The sequence below is a fragment of the Bubalus kerabau genome, chromosome 2, assembly GCF_029407905.1.
Source record: "Bubalus kerabau isolate K-KA32 ecotype Philippines breed swamp buffalo chromosome 2, PCC_UOA_SB_1v2, whole genome shotgun sequence".
Taxonomy (NCBI): Eukaryota; Metazoa; Chordata; class Mammalia; order Artiodactyla; family Bovidae; genus Bubalus; species Bubalus kerabau.
The window spans coordinates 116740973-116754638 of NC_073625.1; the positions used below are offsets into that span (position 1 = coordinate 116740973).

General features: G+C 37.2%; 3 protein-coding genes across 13 annotated transcripts in view; 1 reads left to right on the forward strand and 2 right to left on the reverse strand.

Moving 5' to 3' along the window:
• The window catches only part of LRCH3 (leucine rich repeats and calponin homology domain containing 3), a 104894-nt gene extending 98985 nt beyond the window's left edge, over positions 1–5909 (reverse strand). For 2 of the 11 annotated variants that reach the window (XM_055568506.1, XM_055568502.1), the window contains exon 1: positions 5359–5802. In XM_055568506.1, the coding sequence (XP_055424481.1) occupies positions 5359–5620 (262 nt within the window). In that variant the 5' untranslated portion in view covers positions 5621–5802. Of the gene's footprint in view, positions 1–5358 lie in introns of all 11 variants that reach the window. The other 9 variants (XM_055568510.1, XM_055568504.1, XM_055568511.1 and 6 more) reach the window with 8 other exon arrangements.
• Positions 5910–6418: 509 nt separating this feature from the next.
• The window catches only part of RUBCN (rubicon autophagy regulator), a 97082-nt gene continuing 89834 nt past the window's right edge, over positions 6419–13666 (forward strand). Inside the window, exon 1 of the mRNA XM_055568495.1 lies at positions 6419–6574. Within this exon, the coding sequence (XP_055424470.1) occupies positions 6528–6574 (47 nt within the window). The 5' untranslated portion in view covers positions 6419–6527. The remainder of the gene's footprint in view (positions 6575–13666) is intronic.
• Positions 10808–13666, reverse strand: part of FYTTD1 (forty-two-three domain containing 1) — a 30997-nt gene continuing 28138 nt past the window's right edge. Inside the window, exon 9 of the mRNA XM_055568517.1 lies at positions 10808–13202. Coding sequence (XP_055424492.1) covers positions 13104–13202 — 99 coding nt within the window. The 3' untranslated portion in view covers positions 10808–13103. The remainder of the gene's footprint in view (positions 13203–13666) is intronic.

Here is a 13666-nt window from a genome sequence, read left to right on the forward strand (position 1 = left end):
TCATCTCTAGTGATGATGGTGGCTTATTGTATTCATGGATATAGAAAGGCATTGCAGTATACCCCAACATCACTGTCAAATATAACTTTCTGTGATGGGAAGATTCTATTACCTGTGCTGTCCAATATAATGGACAGTAGGTCTATCTAATGTGCTGACCAATATGACACATGTGGCCACTGAGCATTTGAAATGTGGCTAGTACAATGAAGGAACCAAATTTAAAATTTTTAACTTATTTTAATAACCACTTATGGCTAGTAGCTACTATACTGGACAGCACTGTTGTAGAAAATTCACAGTACACACACTGCAACTGATATAAAATATACATAAATAAGTATCCAAGAGAAATATGGTTTCCACTTAAGACCTGGCATTTCAGTGCATATTTCCAAGACTAATGAAACCATGACTGTGTGAGTTACAGAATGTTTTTTGAAAAATTAAACGGTCTTTTATGCAATCCTCATTCTTCTTTATGTAGGAAATAAGCACACAATTCTTGAAAGCCTTATTCTCATGGCTTCAATAAGACTGTGTTACTTAGGCTCAACCATTACATCTCCATTTCTTTCTTTTTTTTGTATCATTAGTCTCTTCCATCTGCCATCAACCACAGGCTTGTCCCAAAAGATGAATCCTTGGTTTCCTGTTTTCGATTTTCCATTCAGAAAAGACTTCTTACACCTTCAACTATGATCCTATTTGTCTTCTGCAAAACAGCACTTCACTACACAACCTTAAACAAAGTCTTAATCTTTAAGACAGCTTCTCATTTGTAAAATAACTTAGAGGGTTACTACAGTTCCTTTGGTTTTAGGAGTCTCTAAATTCTAGTAGAAGCCTAGTTATAAAACTTTGTTTCTGGTTTTTTCTCAGACTGATTCTTCTTGCCCTTTAAGTGCTATGGTACCCCATGGTTGTCAGTGACCAACTTTTCCACTCTCTACATTATCTCTCCAAGAACTGCATAAACCCTTCATTATGACTGTCTCAAATTTATGCTGCAGTTCTAACTTCACTCTTACAAGTTCCAGATTTACACTTCTATTTGCTGCACAGTTTCTTTAGTTGGCCTGACACATTTAAGACTCCAGTAGAACATGTATCCACCCCACTCCAGTACTCTTGCCTGGAAAATCCCATGGATGAAGGAGCCTGGTGGGCTGCAGTCCATGGGGTCGCTAAGAGTCGGACACGACTGAGCGACTTCACTTTCACTTTTCCCTTTCATGCACTGGTGAAGGAAATGTCAACCCACTCCAGTGTTCTTGCCTGGAGAATCCCAGGGACAGGGGAGCCTGGTGGGCTGCCGTCTATGGGGTCGCACAGAGTCGGACACGACTGAAGTGACTTAACAGCAACAGAACATGTATCAGGCCAACTAAAGAAACTGAACCAAACTTTCTTTGTCAGTACGGCTTAGTGATCAAAAACAGAAGTTTTAGGATCAGATGTATCTGAAGTTGACTCCTAGTGCTGTCATTTATTACCTGTGTAACAATGATCAGATTAACCTCAAGTCTCCATTTTTACATGTAAAATGGGGTTAAAACTAGTACTTACAACTCAGGTGGTTGTTATATGTGCATTTTATATATATAGCTTAGTACAATATCTGAAATATGCTAACAGATCAAAAAATGTTAGCTACTATTATTATCACTATTATATTACCACCTTCCTAGTCCTACAGGTTTAATAACTCAGGCAACTTGATGCATTCTGTCTCTTTAAAAAAAAAAAAAAAAACAGTCAACATTTGTACATTTATTTTCCAGTATGATCTCAGACTGTTTTTCATTCCTTGACTGTTACTGCAGCCGGCCAAACAGATTACTAGATTTTTAATGCTTACAGGGTAGAGTCTTTTCTTATTTTTATTCTCACTATATTACCTAGCATAATGCCTTACACATAAAAGTTTTGCTATTATTAGACAATTCAAATAATCTTTATATTTATTTATTCTATTCACTAGAGTTCTTTGAAAACAGGGAGTGTCTTGGTCCTCTCTGTGTATCTACACCTGAAAATCCTTTAGTCAACAAACATCTGTTAAATGAACAATCTCCCTGTTTCCAAACCTATCATCAGTCAGCTGCCTCAAATGCAAAGGGCAGCGCTCATATTCTCTAATCCCACCGATTTATTCTGACCAAACTGACCTCCCCACAACTTCAAGAGCAGACTTACTGTCATTACTCAGGACTCTTATTTTGTATCAAAAAGTCTACTCAGATTAAGTAGGAAAGGGAATTCATTAGCTTGTATAATTAGACAGTCCAAGGATACCACTAATTTAAAGCCTGGCTATTGATCCAAAGATTACCATCGAACTTGGCCTCATTCTTTCCATCTTTTGGCTCTGCTTTCAATTTATTGGCAAGCACCAGGTTCACACTCTATTCTCTCAGCAACTCCAGGGTTCAAAGCACGCCTCTTTCTCAACAGAATTAACACTTCTGCATGCTGATAGGAAACTGTGTCCATCTCTCAACTATCATTGTTGACAGAGGGATGGACTACTTGACTAGCTAGCCCTGAGTTATGTGCACACCTTTGTGGCAGGGTGGGATCCATTCTACTGCCTGGAATGGCTTTCCTTCCCATTTCTGCCTCCCCAAATTAAAGCTACAACTTTTCAGCCCCCAAAAGTCTTTTGTGATTTAAGATTTTCCCTGTCCATTGGATCAAGTAACTCATTTCTAAACAGACACTTCTTTTTCTTCATAAAAATCTACCATTTAAAACAAACAGGAGGGGAAAAATTCCAAGAAAATGTTGCATGATGAATTCTAATTATGTCAAGTTATAAACAGTACTGGTAATATGTACTATTTCTTAAAATGTAAGGATAGCAGTTCTATGTATCTACAGATACATTCTATATATTAGGAAACAATAGATAACCTGGCAACTTTTAATATAGTGTTCAAGTAATGTTTTCTATAGGGTCTAAATAAAACATTTCAGCTAACTAAAGTTGGGTCTGAATTCAAAGGACACTGTGTAACAGTCTATGGATTTGGAGTTACCTCAAACAGGATTTGAGTTAGGCTCAAATCATGGCTAACAACACCTTCCTTGGCTTTAGCTACAGGTCTTTAAGCAAATTATTTTTCTCTCCAAACCTGGGTTTCACTACCTCTAAAAACAGGAATGATAATATCTATCTGTATGTAAAGAGGCTGTGTGGCACAGTGAAGAAAAAAAGAGTAAGATGGACCCAGGCTGAAATTCTACCGCTATTATTATTTATATGATTCTGAGTGGCTTTTTGTAAATCCTGTGTGATTCCTCATATGTAAATTTGGGATAATAATATTTTAAGCATTTATTTTTATTTATTTGGCTGTGCTGGGTCTTAGTTGTGGCATGAGGGATCTAGTTACCTGCCGGGATTAAACCCAGGTCCCCTACACTGGAAGTGCGGTGTCTTAGCTACTGGATCACCAGGGAAATCCTTGGGACAATAATATTTAATCCATTGGTTGTTAAGCATTTAACAAGGCAATGCACTTTAAACATCTACCACAATGAACAGTAAACAGTGAAAACTCAATCAATGATGTTATCCACATCAAATTATCTGTTTAAAATAATTTAGAGAATTAAGTATTTTTGTACTCACCAAGGTCTGCCAAAGACTTCTTATACTTAATAAGTGATATTTCTGACATTTTAGAAATTAATCTAGTCTAACAGGTTGTAAGGTACTTTGCAATCTTTTTCTCCTCTTTTAGACTTTTTGACTAAATAAAATGTCAATGAACAAAAAATCTGGTTTATAAATAAACTATTAAATTAATAAAAATAAGTGTGGATAATTATGAATTAAAAGTTCACAGCATAGTAAGGGAAAAATCCATTGGCATTACTTATTCTTCATAAATGCCTTTGCATTTTCTTTGTTAGCTAATATTTCTTAAAGGAAAAAGACACTGGCCCTAGAGCTATTTAAAAGACAGTAAGATAATGAGCTAGATAAACTCCTACAATCAACTTATCCCTTAACTTGAGGCTTAATGTAGTAATACTGAAATGACTCATGCCAATATGAAGTCACTATGCTATCCATCTCCTGAACAGTCAGTCATATGCCATATAGCCACCTCCTGAACAGAATCACAAAATTTGGGGTATGAACGACAAGTTTAGATGCTGTCTATCAGAACACATGCAAAAGGCAAGTGGCCACTCATTTACATAAACAAAAAAATTTAATTTTAAGGTCATTCACTAAAAAACACAAACCATATTCTATATAACTGTTTTCAAAAAGATTAAACAGACATTTGATTCCTTCCATTTTACACAAGAGGCAAAGTTTCTTTGGAAAACAGTTTCTTGAAGTAGTGTTAACAGTTTTGCTTATCTTTCCAAAATGAGTGAATCATATGTAATACTCGGCAATCTTTAATGAGTGCACAAACATAGGAAAAGTTAACAGCTTAAGAAAGGTTGTATGAAAATAATTACATCATACTATATACTATACGTAAGAGATGTTTTCCTCCTTTGTACTGACTGTTTTTAATCTACTCCTTGAGGAAGCTGTATTTTAAACACAAAGGAAACATGTTGAACACCTCAGTCACCAGATATTGTTCTCTACATCTAAGAAAATCAAAGAGTATCTAATTTATTTTATTTTCTGTTAAAAAATATGTATAAGGCAAAGTAATTTTTTTTTTAAAGAATTAAACATAGATACAGTAGGCAATCTTTTGTGCCTTTTCTAAATAGTTTTCTTCCTGCAACTGTTTTTTGAGGGGGCATGAGGAAAGAGGAAAAGTAGTGGAAGTCTTAAAGTTGCCCCTAGTTATTTTTACAAGTAAGTACATTTGGTAAGTCAACTAGACGAAGGGGAGAAAGAAAAAGCGTTCGGGCTCACTCTGAAAACAACAGTTTTTAAAAAACGCCAGTGCTGAGAGTCATGCTTTCCTGACAATGCAGGGACCAATATTATTCCGATTAAAAGCGCGCTACAAACCTAAATCTGTAAAGTCAATTTGGCATCCTAAATTCGAATTGGCCTGCAGCAATCAGGCGGAGCAAGGGTCTACCTCAGCTTCCGCAGAAGTTAATTTTCTAGGAAAGTAAAACAGTACCCATCAGTTTCCTACGGCCTTCTTCCCCGAGAGATGCTGCTGTCCGCCTCGCCCCAGGCTCGGGGTCTGACCCGCAGGCCTGGGTGGGTTGGGGCAGTCGGCTTCTCCCCGTTAACCTGGTCCCGACCAGGAGTAACAGGACCAGTTACTGTAACTACCCGCGATTCCCCCGAACGGCCACGGCGGCCTCCAACCGCGCCCGGGGCCTCCTGTCCCCTGGGATGTCCCCCACCCCACTCACCCGCCCGAGTGGTGTCCGTCAGGTCGTGGTTGGCCGCTCCCCGGGGAAACTCCCTCAGTTTCCGGCCGCTCAGGCTCAGCACCCCGGTTACCGCCGCCTCCTCCAGCGCTCGGTCGAGGGAGCGGCTCCACGAGCCCGGGCCAGGACCAGGGCCTGCCCCGGAGTTTGGGCCGCAGTTAACAGCCGAGAGGTTACCTCCCGACGCTCCTGGGCAAGAGTATTCTGCAGCCGCGGCCACAGCGACCAAGCCCGCGGCCGCCATTTCCCAGCCGACAACTCTCCGGCCCTTCAGCTCAGCGCATGCGCGACCAGATGATAGGTGGGCGGGGAAAGGGGCTTACAGACCCCGGCCGGATCCCTTGATGGACAGGGCTGCGGTGCCGCTCTGCACTTCCAGGCGCTGGCCTCCGCCCACAGGAGGTTTCCAAGAGAAATTTAAAACGGAACTCACAAATCTGGAGCAGCTCCCTACGGTAGGCTCCCAGTGGCCTTGCTAACATACCCCTACAAAAATGTCTTTCAGACACGCTCCTCACCAAAACTACCTTCCTCCCTTAGGAGGATTAGAGTAAACATTAAGTTTTAACACTGTTGCTGCCACAAAAGAGGGGTAAGGTCCCTTGTCATTCTATAAGCCAAGTGATTTACGTGGAGATTGTGAATTTATTAACCATTATTGCCTGAGGGAAAAAGAAGTGTTAACCTGGCTCCCAAACTTCATCATTTTCATTGAAAGGGTTATATAAATATTTTAGGCCCTTCCTACAAAATAGCTTCTTAAGGAAAATAAACACTTTAAATAGTACCTCTTCTTTGGGCAAGATTTTATTGTTGAACAAAACTGGGTGAACCTCACTGAAGTCTAAAATTTGGGTCTAGAAGCAAAACCGAGGAAGAGAAAATGATCTTACCGTAATCTACATGTGGGAATTAAAGACAGAACTGAAGTGAGTTAAAAATGAAACCAGTTACTGGAAAATTAGAAAATATTTCATTTTATTAAAAATATTTTGTAATTTTTTACCACACCACGGGACTTGCAGGATTTTAGCTTCCTGATCCATGGACAGAGGAGCCTGGTGGGCTGCAGTTCAGAGGTTTGGTTGCAGAGTTGGCAAGACTGGGTGACTTGCACAGCAGCATGACTTCCTGAATGAGGGATTGAACCTATGCCCTCCAGAATGAAAGCTGGGAGTTCTGACCACTGGACCACCAGGTAATTCCCACCACTTCATTTTAAACCAATTAGGCCTCACATATATTACAACCAGTCTTCAGCTTATTCTTGACATTACTGAATGACACTTAAGTCATTCCTGCTAAATGATGTAAATTTCCCCTACAATCAATCAACTAGTATTTTCTGTGGGAAATAAGACTGTCAGATACAGTCCTTTTCCTAGATTGTAATTATGGAATCCAAGTAAGCCAAATAGAGATTCAGTTCAGTTCAGTTCAGTCGCTCAGTCGTGTCCGACTCTTTGCGACCCCAATAGAGATTAAAACCACAAAAAAAGGGCTGAGTGGGGGTGGTGGGAATTAACCATCAAGAGTTCAAAGAAAAGGAATCTAGTATGTCAAATTCTGAAACAAATCTGAAGGATTCTGAAGTGCAATAGGCTGGAAGGGGAAAGTAACATCCCAAATTGAAAGGAATATCAGCATGAACACATCCAGGTACGATTTATAATGGTTCATGTGGAGAACATTGCCACAGGCCAAAAAGTTCATGTCAGAGAGCAAAAGAAAGTAAGGTTGGAGAGATGCTGTCCATCACTCAAGGTGAAAGGTCCAGCTTTACAATGAAACCTTGATTAGCATTTCCCCAACTCCTAAATAGAAGAGACTGTGAAAATGTTTAATCTCAGTGCCAAAGTTCATTAGTATCAATTGCTCAGAGTTGTTCTGTAAATTGTGTTCTAGGTTCTTCAGCGATAGGTTCCATGATTAATGTCTCTAATGAACATGGGTCACCCAAATAGCAAGTGATCTGTTATCCCTGGCAGGTATCATCTATCCAATGTATGAATTGGTTTTTGTTACTCTAGACTTCTAAAATTGTTACTTAGAAAGACTTTAAGCTATACAAAAAGCAGGTCCTCATTTTAATTTTTTTAGAGCTATTTCAACCACAAAAGCAGAACCATATATTCCATATTAATGCTACAATGCTATAGACTTTTTTAAATGCACAGATATCATCTATATTTGATTACCAATTACCTTCCACATTTGAATTCCTGACAAATTCTCCTTATATGGCCTCATTCTTCTTATCCACCTGCACGTATCATTATAATTACAACATACAACAGAGAAGGCAATGGCAACCCACTCCAGTGCTCTTGCCTGGAAAATCCTATGGATGGAAGAGCCTGGTAGGCTGCAGTCCATGGGGTCACGAAGAGTCGGACACGACCGGGAGACTTCACTTTCACTTTTCACTTTCATGCATTGGAGAAGGAAATGGCAACCCACTCCAGTGTTCTTGCCTGGAGAATACCAGGGACGGGAGAGCCTGGTGGGCTGCCATCTATGGCATCGTAGAGAGTCGGACATGACTGAAGTGACTTAGCAGTAGCAGCATGCTAATTCCGGCCTTTGAAGTTCTGACAAAGTTTATAAATTGATTATACTTTGTCTAGTCAACTAGATTTTAAGGTCCTTAATATGTTAAACTGTATAGTTATCTTCAAGATCCTGGCTGAGTATATCAATAGTTTAAAAACAGATTAAGTGGAAAGAAACAAAGATGCTGTTAAGTACTAACACAGTAGAGGTTATGAGCTAATACATCAGAGGTTAGGAGAAAAAAGAATTACAATATTTGAGAACAGGGTCTCATTAAGTCCAAAATATCTGTAGATATTAAGTCTACCACGGTCAAAACAGAAGCCTGTGGATACAGGAAAAATTAAGATGCTATATATACACTATAAGAACTAGTCCTACATAAAGAAAGGCTGGAAGAAAAGATAAATAAGAAGTTAATTTTGAGACCTCTAAGGATTTGAAGTTTTATCTATAAAGTAAAGGTAGAATGAGGGAATTCTCATCCTTCTCCCTCAGTCTTCTCCATAAAGGGACAAAATCATCTTGAGAAAATAAGGTATGGGAAATGGGAGTCATTGTAGGGAATTCACCAGAGTCTAGTGATGAACAAAAGAAGTGATGAGAAACAGTTGCAAAAGGGCTGAGTAAAAGGGCTTCAGCGATCTCTAACTTGTTCCACTACTGACTGCTCTATGGTCTGGAAGCAGGTGAAAAGTCAATGCGGGTTTACCAAATGTTAGGAATTAACACAAAGAACCTCCCTGCTTCTCCCTGTGTATTTTATAGGCTGAAAGGTTACTCACTGAACACTAGTGGCAAAAGTTTCACTCCAACCTTAGTAACTCTCTCCACCTCTGCATCTCATATCACGCAGAAATAAAGTTCTTTCCCTACTTTTACTCATTAGAAATATATTATGGCTACTCCTTTAATATTCTACTTTATAAACTCAGAGCAGTAGGATTAAAATCTTGGCCAATCCCCTTTTCTAAAAATACAAAAAACAGAAGCTGGTTTGTTGGGTATGTTCAACAAATGTTTGGTTCTACCCTTTCTGACTTCTTTAGTGGGGAAAAAAAAAAAAAGAATTGACTTTTTAAAAAATTTTACAAGAAAATTTAGACTGTGATTTTCTTCTCAGGAAAAGTGGAAATAGAAATTAAACATACAGGCTAGGGAAATAATTTCCTATTTATCTGTTTTTAATTTTTTTTGATGTGGACCTTTTAAGAGTCTTTATTGAACTTGTTAAAATATTGCTTCTATTTTATGTTTTGGGTTTTTGCCTGCAAGGCATGTGAGTTCTTAGTTCCCCAACCAGAGATAGAACTGCACCCCCTGCATTGGAAGGTGAAGTTTTAACCACTGGGCCACCAGCGAAGTCCCTCTTATTTTTCTTTAAACATTGATAAACCTCATAAGAATATATTGAGAAAAAGGAATTTCAGTTCCAGAATGGTATCACATTTCTTTGTTTTATCAAGCTTTTAGTTGAATAGATTTTAGGTAGAAAGTAAACTGTAAGGGCAGGGAAAAAAAGAGACATTCAAAGTCAACAATTTATAAACAAATCTTTAAATCCCTCTTAGAAAGTGAAATCGCTCAGTTGTGTCCAACTCTGCAACCCCATGGACTGTAGCCCAGCCTCCTCCGTCCATGGAATTTTCCAGGCACGAGTACTGGAATGGGTTGCCATTTCCTTCTCTAGGGGATCTTCTCGACCCAGGGATCAAACCCGGGTCTCCCGCATTGCGGGTAGGCACTTTACCATCTGAGCCACATGGAAAATCCCTCTTAATGGTTCACAGTAGTCCAAAATTCTTGTAAATGCCTGGTGTTTATTGGTGTCATTTTTAAACAGGGGTTAACTCCAAACTGATCTATGCAAAAATAACTTGCTTTTAACTTAAGGAAAGCTTAAATCTCATGCTTCCTTTTTTTTTTTGTGGCAAAAAACAAGTAATCATATAATTCTGATGAGACTTCAAAGAATTAGTGAACAGAAATGAAGAAATCATTTTCTGCCCTAATGTTACCTGCATTTAGAATGTATGGCATTCATTCTCTGCAGTGTATTCATTCTCTGTCCGCTATTTCTTTTCACTCTTACCTCCTTAGAGTAACAGAAATCAAAACAAAAGGTACCCCAACACTGTTTATGTTACACTGTGAATTACAAAGCTATTGACAGCAAAATATGATATATCTATCTATTATAACAAAAAATAACCACTGGGCAATAAATTCAAAGTTTCTTCATACTTATAGTATTTTATGATTTGCTTATAATTAAAATTGTGGTGAAGTTTATACCTATTAGAAAAAAATACATAATGTTTGACTAGGAACACTGGCCTTTTCTAATAGGTCTACCTAACTGGAATGAAAAGTGATGAAATCTCGTAATTATTACTGGCAGAGTGTATTTCCTTACCATGTTAACAAATGCTAGAGCATGGTATTACCATTTCTTAGATATCTGACAAGCCACACACCATTCCACTACTTTCTGTGGGTGTTCCATTCATGGAGAATTAAAGATCTAAGCTTAAAAAGTAACTGGATCACACACAGGTCTTGAAAAGCTGAGTATCACTGAACCAAGATGTAAAAAAAAAAAAACAAAAAACGGATGATCTCTAAAGGTTCATTCAGTCTAATATATTGCATTCTAAGAAAATTCTATTCTAACTCCCCCTGACTAGTTCTTGTTGGAGCTATAAATGAAGCAGTCAAAAGATAGTGGGATGTCAATATGAGTCTAAATTGATTTACCAATTTAATTGTTCGGCAGCTTTTCAAATCCTAAATGTTATAGTCACTACAAAGTTCTTTGTAACACAGAACAATCTAAAAACCACAACTCAATCTTTTTAGCTAAGAATAAATCATGAGAGACCTGTAATATTTTATTTGTTAAAAATGAACAGCTTCAGATCTAAAGGTAACTTTTCCAAAAAACACCAAAAAGTACAGTGTAAAGCATCTCCTCATTAAATACAAACGTTCATTTTGTGATGCACTGCATCAATGTTTTTTACACACCTTGATGCAAAGGGAAATTTAAGTTGCATCTTGTTTAAAAAAAAAAAAAAAACTTTTAATAACTGAAAAAGGATGACTACAACCACATTCTAAGAAAGGAAAAATTTCCTCCAAAAGAGCATATTCCTTTGTTTTTATACAACATGTTAGCACTCAAGAATTATAATTTGGCTGTAACAAAGGCAAGATTTTATATTTAAAAAGAAAATGAAATTACAGATGCATGAAGAGCAAAAGTTTAATATACCAAAGACATTTTGTTTGATGCACTTAATATCAATATTTGGAGGGATTTTTAAGATTTAAAAAGAAGGCATTAATAATAGCTCTGTACAATAATATTTAAAAGAACAAGAAAATGAAAACATCTTTATACCGTATTTTCACAAACTGCTCTAAAGACAGCAAACTCGTGCTCAGTTGTTTTTCCTTTGTTTGAAAATAAGTTATCAATAATTCTAAACCAGTCTAAAATGTATTGTTCATGAATCAAATCTAAGCATTCATACTTGCAAAAATGTTTTGCAGTGAGTCCTTGGCCTACAGAGAGACTGGAGTTTACTTTCAAATTGTATGACTGGCTTCCAATAATCCCTTATCAGTAGACTTACAAGCAAAATACCAGATATTAAGGATCAGATTTAATTCTTTGGTATAAGCATGAAACTGTTATTGATAGCTTTCCGTGGCTAGCATAAACCAAGTAACCAAAGGACCATGAGAAACAACAATGAAATCTAGTATACCCTGCAACGCAGGCAGGAGCCATAACAATGTTTTGTGTTTTAACAGGGAAAATCAACACATATAATACACTGAAGGGAAAACTAACACCTACTTGGAGGTTTTAACATTACAGCAAATCAAAAATTTAAGCTTCAAAATGACCAAACTCGTAACCTGTAGTTTGAATATTTTGCTGCATTTTGCTATTATATCATAACTTAAAATTTACAACCATCTGAGGACTTTCAGCACTAGCTTGGCACAACAACTTAACTCCTCCTAACCCTCCAGAGTATGAGGGGGGGAAATCCTTTTCTCACCACAAATGCCTGAACTTTACACAAGAAATCAGAAGCAAAGGTACAGAACAAGGTCATAATAATGTTAACTCTATTATAATTTTGCACCTTTTACCTTGTGACATATACATTTTTTTAAGAGCTGTATGTATACTGTTCAACTTAGTAAACTTAAAATTTAACATTTTCAAATAAGAAGTCCAGGACTTTATGGCTAATTTTCCTATCAAAATATCTACAGAACTCAATCCATTTTAATTATAATTATTCCAAATATCATCTGAAGAATACTTTGTGCACACTAGACTCAAAACTACACTAAATTCAAACAGTATACCTATGACCTAGCTTTTAAAGTCTTCATCTCAGTTACCATCTTCCACCTGCTACTTTCTCTCCACACAAATTACCAGATTTTTACTCTGGACTTTCCTCCAGTTAGGCTCTATCAGATAACTTTGTAAACACCCATTTACAGCCTTTAAACACCAACATTTTAAACAGAAGCTAATGCCCGGAGTCACATTTCTTATTAAAAAAAAAGTTCAGCATTAAAGATTTACAACTCTGGAGGATTAACCTAATGTTATTTGAAAAATGAACCAAGTTCCAGATATCCCCATAAATCTTAAACCCCCAAACTGAAATTCTAATAATTTTTTATATCCCTAATGCAGAAAAGTCAACTGCACTTATTACACCAACACTATTAAAGTATAAGTGACAGCAACAAAGGGACCTATTTCAAATCTTGAAGACCAAGATTTACAATGGCAAGGTGTAAAAAATGGGCAAAGGTGATGAGATCCTAAATACCACTATCATAAAATAATCAATTTCTATCTTTCCACATTCTTTCTGCTGCATGAGGAATCAAAAAAGTCAAATAGAGAATTGTTCTGTCTGGGCCAACCATGAAATCTTTAAGAACACATAGGCATATTCCCTGTTATTCTTTCAGGGCATTATTTATACATGTTTAAAAAAAACTTCAAAAATAAAAATAAGAGTTATTTAGCCTTGTGAATATTTTGAAATAAAGTTTCTTGAATTTCTGTGATGAACTCTTCAAGCAATTAAATTTTTAAGAGTCATCACTGAAAAGTTCCTGTGACATGGGATCTATCCCACGGTTACAAAGCGGCTTCCTCCTTTGTTGAAAGTGAGAGTGGCTCTTTGTTCCTTCAGGATCCCAAATCGCTCATTCAAAGTCATCCCTGTCTGGAGAAAACAAAACAAAACAAAAATTAACAACTTGACTGTAAGCTACATTTGCTTTGGAACAACAATGTGATCATAATGGTAATTCACAGTAACAATACCTAACATTCATATACATATACATATATATATATGTGTGTGTATATATATATATATATATCTCTGAGCCACCTTTCCTGGTGGCTCAGACGGTAAAGCGTCTGCCTGCAATGCAGGAGACCCGGGTTCGATTCCTGGGTCGGAAAGATCCCCTGGAGATTTGCTTTGGAATAATAATGTGATCATAATGGTAATTCACAGTAATAATACCTAACATTCATATATAAATAAATATATATGTGTATATATATATATGAGGGAAACACCCATATGAAATAGGTGAATTTAGTGAAGTTTAGGGAAGTCAGCTGTCTACTTGGAGGTCTAGAATTGAAACCTAGAGTCAGAATCCCTAAAAGGGCAAT